We start from the raw sequence: 8,096 nt of genomic DNA, 5'->3' as shown, positions 1-8,096 counted from the left end.
TCCATGACATTGGCCAACAACCCCACAACATGTCAACCCTCTCCCCTCTCGACCCTCCCTCCTGGTGAAAACATACACAGCCAAAGATACACCACCCCAAAAACCTCCACATGCACAGTTCAGTGACATCGACCACGCTTCTCAAGTTGTGCTGCCACTCCCAGTCCAGATGAAGGTCTACAGAACAAAACAGTTTCCCATCAAACAGCTAGTACACATGTTGCCCCACGGCAAAGGTCAACAACACTACCACATGTCAACACTGTCCTTGCTCAACCCTGGATTCCCTATCACCAGCTTTCCTGTCCCCTTCTGCCTTCTAGTCATTGTCTCTGAACTGCTGTGCCTCATTAGTCCCGTTTTGTTTTATGGGGCTGTCCAATCCCCGGCTGAACGGTGAACCTAGGAAGTGACTTCACCACTGAGCTAAAAGGGTGTCTGGGGGCCATACTCTCGGGGTTTCTCCAGTCTCTTTCAGGCCAGTAAATCTGGTCTTTTTGTGTGTGTGTTAGAATTTTGTTCTACTTCCTTCTCCAGCTCTGTCCAGAATCCCCTGTTGTGATCCCAGTTAGAGCAGTCAGTGGTGGTAGCTGGGCACCATCTAGCTGTACTGGACTCAGTCTGGTGGAGGCCCTGGTAGCTGTGGTCCATTAGTTCTTTGGACCAATCCTTTCCTTGTATCCTGCTCTCCCCATTCTCCCCTATTTCCGAAGGAATGAGACCAGTGGAGTATCTTAGATGGCTGCTCACAGGCTTTTAAGACCCCAGACGCTACTCACCAAGGTAGAATGTAGAACACTGTCTTTATAAACTGTGTTATGCGAAATGAGCTAGATGTTCCCCAAGACCGTGGTCCCCATAGTCCTCTGCCAAGCTGACATTCCTGAATTTTGGAGAATGAAATTGATCTAAAGCATGGCAATCCAAAGACCTTTACAGTCCCTAGTCGGTAAGGTAAAGGTACATAGGCTAAGGTTATTATTTGTTAAAATTTTGAAAATTAGTAAATATCAATGACAGTACAGAGAAGGACAGGATGTCTTTGAATAATACAACAACAGTTCACTAGCGGTATGACCACTTAACTTAATCATAAAGGAAGGACTGAATGCTGCTAAAAGAAAGAGAGATGATGTTGAATGCCAGAGAGTAAGAGAGAATCAGAAATGCAGAAAGTGGTAGATGTTGCCTGTGATAACAGGAATACTCATATGTGATGACCAGACTCGGGACTATTTTTTGGAAAGTAATTGAGAGGTACAGCACTGGGAAAAATGATGACAAAAATTATACATTATTACTGACTTAATGTGGTATATTATATAAGCTGTTGTCCAGAGAAAATGTGTTCATATTTCTAAGTGTGAGAGGAAGAGAGAATCAAGTGAGAATAAAGAGCAAGCCACAGTCAGAAATGACAGCTCTCTATTCATCATGATTGGAAGTTCTAAACTAAAACAGAGTCTTATTTCAGGGATTTTAATCCGAGTAGCTGGGAAAAACATTGTACAGGGTAGTTGATGAGGAGACTGGTGTGTGTTTGTGTATGTGTGTGTGTCAGAAGATGACGTGTAGTTTTCAACATTTTGAGGTTAGGATGTCAGTCATATAGTGAACCAAATTAGATATCTATAGTTGGAGGTGTAGAAAAGTATGTGCTATCCTTGGTGGAACAGGTGGAACTGAGAATGGATGTGGTTGAAGGAAAAGAGAGAGAATGTGAAAAATAAAGAATAATCAGAAATCAGAGCTGAAGAAGAGAAAGACCAAAATGATCAAGTTTCAGAAGCATATCAGGATAAATAGGCAAAGAAGGTCCTGTCTATCTATTTCTAAAAATTAGCCAAAAAGATTACAGATTACAACAGAACATTGTTTGAGTCACTTACTTTGGAAAAGTTATCCCGATGGGTCAATTGCTGGAGGAAGACATCATGTTTGATAACATAGAGAGAGATCGAGGGCAAGGGAGATCCTTGGTGAGATGGATTGGCATGATAGCCACGACAATGGACTCAAACATGCTGGCAATTGTGAGGATGAAACAGGATCAGGCAATATTTCTTTCTGTTGTGCATAAGGTTTCTGTAAGTCAGAGGCCACACAACAGCAGCTATCCACAACAGCAATCTGTAGATTCATGTATATGTGTTTGTATAAATTTCCATACATAAATAGGTATGTACTCTATGTATCAATAGAAAATTATTCTTTCTATGAATTCTTCCACTTCCTCCTGTCAACTGAGCCTAAGTGAAGTGCTAAGCAAGTAATGGCATCCCTTGGTGGTGTAAACAGTTAAAGCACTGGGCTGCAAACCAAAAAGTTTGGAAGTTCGGTTCACCAAGAGGTGTCACTGAAGAAAGGTCTCACAGTCTACTTCTGAAAAATCAACCATTGAAAATCCTAGGCAGCACAGTTCTACTCCAACACACATGGAGTCACCATGAGTGAGAATAGACTCAAGGCAACTGGTTAACTAGAAGTAATATTACATAACATCATGCTTGCTGTAAACATATCTTATGACATAAAACCTTTCTGAGTGTTCCTTTTACCTCCGTGTTTCTCAGGCTATAGATGATGGGGTTTAACATTGGGGTAATAACCCCATACAGCATTGAGATGAGCCTGTCTCTGGCGGGGGAGCCGTGACTGGAGGAGGGGCGGATGTAGGTAAATATCGTTGTACCATAGAGCAAACAAACCACAAGTAGGTGGGAAGCACATGTGGAAAAGGCTTTGCGCGTCCCTTCAGCTGACCGGATCCTCAGGATGGTGGATATGATGTAAATATAAGAGATACCAGTGATCAGGAGAGCGCTGATGCCCAAGATACCTCTTATCACTAAGACAAGCTTTTCTGCCACATATGTGGAAGAACAGGAGAGGGCCATCACTGGAGGGAAGTCACAGTAATACTGGTTGACCAGATTAAATTTACAGAAAGAAAGACGAACGCGAATGGAAGAGAATTGAGAAAGTCTGCTGCCCAGGTCCCAGCTGTGAGCTGGACAGAGTGTCCCTTTGTCATGATAAGGGTGTAACAAAGGGGAAAACATATGGCCACATACCGGTCATAAGCCATGACAGAGAGAAGGAACACTTCGGTGCTTACCACGGCCACCAGGAAATAAAGCTGCAAAGGACACCCAACAAAAGAAATGCTTTGCTTCTCGGTCAAGAGGTTCTTGAGCATCTTGGGAACAGTAGCTGATGGGCAGTAGATATCTAAGAGGGACAGATTTGCCAAAAAATAATGCATGGGTGTGTGCAGCTTTTGCTCAGTCCCAATAGCAAGGAGAATGGCCCCATTTCCCACCAAGGTGACCTGATAGATGGCAGCAAAGGTCACAAAGAGAGGGTAGTACACCTCCGGGAGGTCAAAGAGCCCTATGAGGATGAACTCTGTGATGGTGGTTTGGTTGAAGACATCCGTCTCTTCTCTCCACAGGGGTCTTTCTAGAGGCAATGAAATTGACAAACACAGCTTAAGCTCAAAACCAAGGAGTCCAATGATAAGAGACACTTGGGAAATAGCTGATACATGGTTGGTGATGAATTAAGTTAGCCCTACTTTAATTAAAGATTTCAGATATTGGAACCACTGTTTAAAGCATCCTCTATATTCACAACAGTTCTTGGACTATTCATTCTCAATGCCTTACAAGAGGAAGCTCCCTCAGTAAGTAACTAAAGAACCATTTCAAATTTCACATTTTGGGTAAAACCACTTCTGACTCCTCAGCAGTATCTGGGATTTAACAATTCACTGAAAGGTGATAGTGAATATCTCACACCTATTTAGGCACTAGGAGCCCTGGTGTCACAGTGGTTAAGCAATTGACTGCTAACCAAAAGGTCAGTGGTTCACCAGCCACTCAGTGGGAGGAAGATGTGACAATCTGCTTCCCTAAAGATTACAGCCTTGGAAACCCTGTGGGGCAGTTCTAGGGCAGTTCTAGTATGTTCTGTAGGGTTGCTATGAGTCGGAATCGACTCCAGGGCAAAGGATTTGGTTTACTCAGGCACTTACTTTATTCTGCCTTGTGTTATCACAATGTGTATAGTTTTATCCACCGTATCAGTACTAAGTACCCTGAAGGTAGAAGCTGTATATTATTCCTTGATAAATAAATTTTAATAACAGTTAGCAGCTAGCAGACACAGCGTAAAAGGTAGATAAATAAACGTTGAGTGAAGGAATGACTGAAGACTGAATTATGTGTTACCTGCCCTTACAGAATGTTTCTACGATGAAGGAATAAATACGGGAATGGTTCCATAACTTCAAAATCTTAATTGTTTAAAAAATATGAACATTGTCTTGTTATTTCCTCATAGAGTGTACCTTAATAAAATTTAATTTAACCTGTATAATAGAAATAAAACCTGATTGATTGTGTACGATTGTGACCCAAAAAAGAACCAGATATACTCACATATGTATTCAACTTCCTTTCCCATTAAACCATAAATAAATAAATAAATAAATAAAAACCCGTTGCCAACGAATCCATTCCAACTCAGAGTGAACCTATAGGACAGAGTAGAGCTGTCCCATAGGGTTTCCAAGGCTATCTTCATGGAAGCAGGCTGCCACATCTTTCTCCTGAGGAGCGGCTGGTGTGTTCCAACCGCCGACCTTTCAGTTAGCAGTGGAGCACTTTAACCACTGCATCACCAGGGCTTCTTCCTTTCCCCTTAAAATGTACATTTTTTTTACCATGTCTGTAAGAATACTTAAGGAAATATGGGATTTCAAAAAATTATATATGCTAGAACATAGCGTCCTTATTTACTATCAGTTAATTCTCTAATTACACTTGTGTATACCTTAATAACCCAAAAAATCACCATGTCAGGACTACTTACAAAAAGGACTTTAATTTAACCAAAGTTCTGAAAATCTATACTTCCGTGAATTTTTTTCTGTCATTATTAATAGTTACTTTTTTTTTTTAACATCCCATGCGCATGATAGAAAATTCAAACAGGATAGATGGTTAGAAAATGAAATGCAAAACTCACTTTCTATGATCTCACTCCCGTATTTATTTTACCTGATGAAAAATGGTAATGATTTCTTAGATCATATTTAGGGTATAAATAATGCAAATTAAACATAATTATTTCTTAATACAAATGGAATGACATTATTTTCTGCCATCTTTTTATTTTCCTGGAAGTTTTAAATAAGAATCTCTGAGACTACCTGGGAGACGTTACTATTCTTTCCTCAAGCAGCACCAGCTCTGTACTGTTCAGGAGAGAAAAGTAATTTCTTATCAGCAATGCTCATTAAATCATGCAATTTGAGAGAGAAAATTGCTACAATAAGCATAAAGTGATTGGGTAAACTTTTTCAGTCAAAGATTTTTGAATGAGTAAATTCTTATATTTTGGAGGATGCATGTTGATCATATAGCCTGGTGTAGAGCCAGCTTAGGTGTTTTTATCAGTTTTTATATCAATTCTCAAATGTTAAAGACTTTATAGAGTAATTACATTTCCATTTATCTATATGTTTATATATTAATCCTTTGAAAAGATAATATTAAATATGAGAAATTAAAGAAGATATTTTTATTATAAGAAATAATATTTTGAGACAGTGAATATTAATTTCTGTATTAGAGACTTATTTTCCTTTCTGTCTGCACTTACTAATTTGACCTATTTTTTTCTAAACAAGGATAAGAAACAAGTCAATAGACTCCTGATAAAAACACCTAAGCTGGCTCTACACCAGGCTATATGATCAACATGCATCCTCCAAAATATAAGAATGCATTTTTGCTAAATTTTGTACTTGATTTAGAAAAGAAATTTTAAATTAAATTCAGGATCTTGGCATATAGAGTGCAGAAATTGTTCAAGTGGAGAGAGTCCTTATATTTATATTAGTGATCCTTTCCTTTTGAAGCAAACATAATTAAATCTCACATATTTGTCCCTCTAATTAGAAAAATAGGAGCCATATTTTTGTTAATCATATATTTCTGAGGATGAGGTTCTATAACCTCAGTTATTAACACAGTGTGTCGATAACTTATATACTGAAGAATCAGAAAAGTCCTTACGAAGTGAGATCTTTACACCTGCTTTGTGAGATGACTTGGTACAAATATAAGCATATGAAGACATAAGAGTATATGTTAAAGTCAGCTTTTGTTATAGTCATAGACGGTCAAACATGTAATGAGACTCTAGAGCAAGGGGCTTATGACCCAGGAAAATTTACTCAGAAGTCAAGTTTTCTTGTTATTTCTACATCTTATCCTTTTACATATGGTGAAAGGCAATGTTACCATGTATGAAACTTTTCTCTGAAGCAAATAATGACTCCAATTCCACTAGAGAAAAATAAAATTAGTTAATTAGGCAAAATCATCACTGATTGTTCTTAGATCTCAAGAAAATTCAAAATTTACAATGTATTTGGTGTATCAATATCAAGGAAACAGTACATTTAAATTTTATTAGAAAAATAGGAGGCTGTTGAATTTTTTTCAAAAAATATATCGCTTAGAAGAGTTTCAGCATCCTTCCTATTCAACCCAATGGATCAATAAAAGATAAACTAGAGGAAGCAAAAACAAAATCCTAAAGTGCAATCTCTCCATGTGTTCTTTGACATCCATGTGGCCTATTAGGTCTAATGGACCCAGTTTTCTAGGAAGCACAAACCCAGAAGCCCATGGGTCAGATACATTTATTGTTAGAGCAAAGGATTTGGACACTCACCAGGACGGGCATGCACATTTATTTAGCACTGAAATTAATCAAACAATTTTTATATATTTATTTAGCAACTCACTCTATAATAATGATAAAAAATTCTTACCTGTTTAATACATGGTTTTAACTAGTTTCTTAAATGTGTAAACTTTCACACCATATTAACATCTTTACAAACAGTAATTATTTATCTTAGAAAATCCAGAATTTAGCACACAGTTTTCTTGTTTGTTTTTTTTTTTTCAGTTTCAGAGATTTTATTATCAAGATAAACTTTCAACAAGAAAGTAAAATAATCCAATCAACAATAATACATCAGTAAAGAAAAGCAAACTCCTCATTTATATATAGACTCCTATTGGAATTTATTCTGTAATTTGTATTATGCTCACTTTTCTGCTGAGGGGTAGGGAAAACACAATTAGGACTCTAGAGGAAATATTCTTCTTTTCTTGCCAGATCTAAATTAAAATGAACACTCATTTTAAAGCTAATTTGTTTAAATTTAGAGGATTGACTATATTTTTTTCTTGTAATGGACCACAGTAACAGAAGTTTTCCCAGTAGTGCTAAACAAAAGTAAAGAATAAACTGTTTTTATTGTGATATCTGTATTTTTTTTAATTGTACTTTAGGTGAAGGTTTATAGAACAAATATTTTCTCATTAAACAGTCAGTACACATATTGTTTTATGACATTGGTTAACAACCCCACGACATGTCAACACGCTGCCTTCTCGGCCTTGGAGGACCTTTTATTTTTTTGGTGAAAATATACATCGCCAAAGATACACCATTTCAAAAATTTCTACATGTACAACTCAGTGACGTCCATTAGGCTCTTCCAGTTGTGCTACTATTCTCACTTTAGATGAAGGTTTACAGAACAAATTAGTTTCTCATTAAACAGTTAGTACACATATTGCCCTATGACAATGGTTAACAACCCCACTACATGTCAACACTGTCCTTACTTAACCTTGGGTTCCCTATTACCAGCTTTCCTGTCCCCTTCTGCCTTCTAGCCCTTGTCACTGGACTGCTGTGCCTCATTACTCCCGTTTTGTTTTATCGGGCTGTCTAATCCCCGGCTGAACGGTGAACCTCGAGAGTGACTTCACCACTGAGCTGAAAGGGTGTCTGGGGGCCATACTCTCGGGGTTTCTCCAGTCTCTGTCAGGCCAGTAAATCTGGTCTTTTTTGAGTTAGAATTTTGTTCTACAGCCTTCTCCAGTTTGTCCAGAACCCCCTGTTGTGATGCTGGTCAGAGCAGTGAGTGGTGTTAGCCGGGCACCATCTAGCTGTACTGGACTCAGTCTGGTGGAGGCCTTGGTAGCTGTGGTCCATTAGTCCTT

The 8,096-nt window shown here is 38.3% G+C and overlaps 1 protein-coding gene across 1 annotated transcript; it reads right to left on the bottom strand.

The window, feature by feature from the left end:
• Positions 1–2,501: 2,501 nt before the first annotated feature.
• On the bottom strand, positions 2,502–3,462 carry LOC105756407 (olfactory receptor 8U9-like; the record flags this gene model as incomplete). Its single annotated transcript, XM_012556255.2, is given in 2 exon segments — positions 2,502–2,968; positions 2,971–3,462. Coding segments are annotated over 2 exon segments (959 nt in total), but the record flags the coding sequence as incomplete, so codon positions are not given.
• Between the last annotated feature and the right edge of the window lie 4,634 nt (positions 3,463–8,096).

Source organism: Trichechus manatus, unplaced genomic scaffold (genome assembly GCF_000243295.1).
Source record: "Trichechus manatus latirostris isolate Lorelei unplaced genomic scaffold, TriManLat1.0 scaffold00060, whole genome shotgun sequence".
Taxonomy (NCBI): domain Eukaryota; kingdom Metazoa; phylum Chordata; class Mammalia; order Sirenia; family Trichechidae; genus Trichechus; species Trichechus manatus.
The sequence above is the reverse complement of the archived record's forward strand: the minus strand, read 5'-3'. Positions and strand labels throughout refer to the sequence as shown.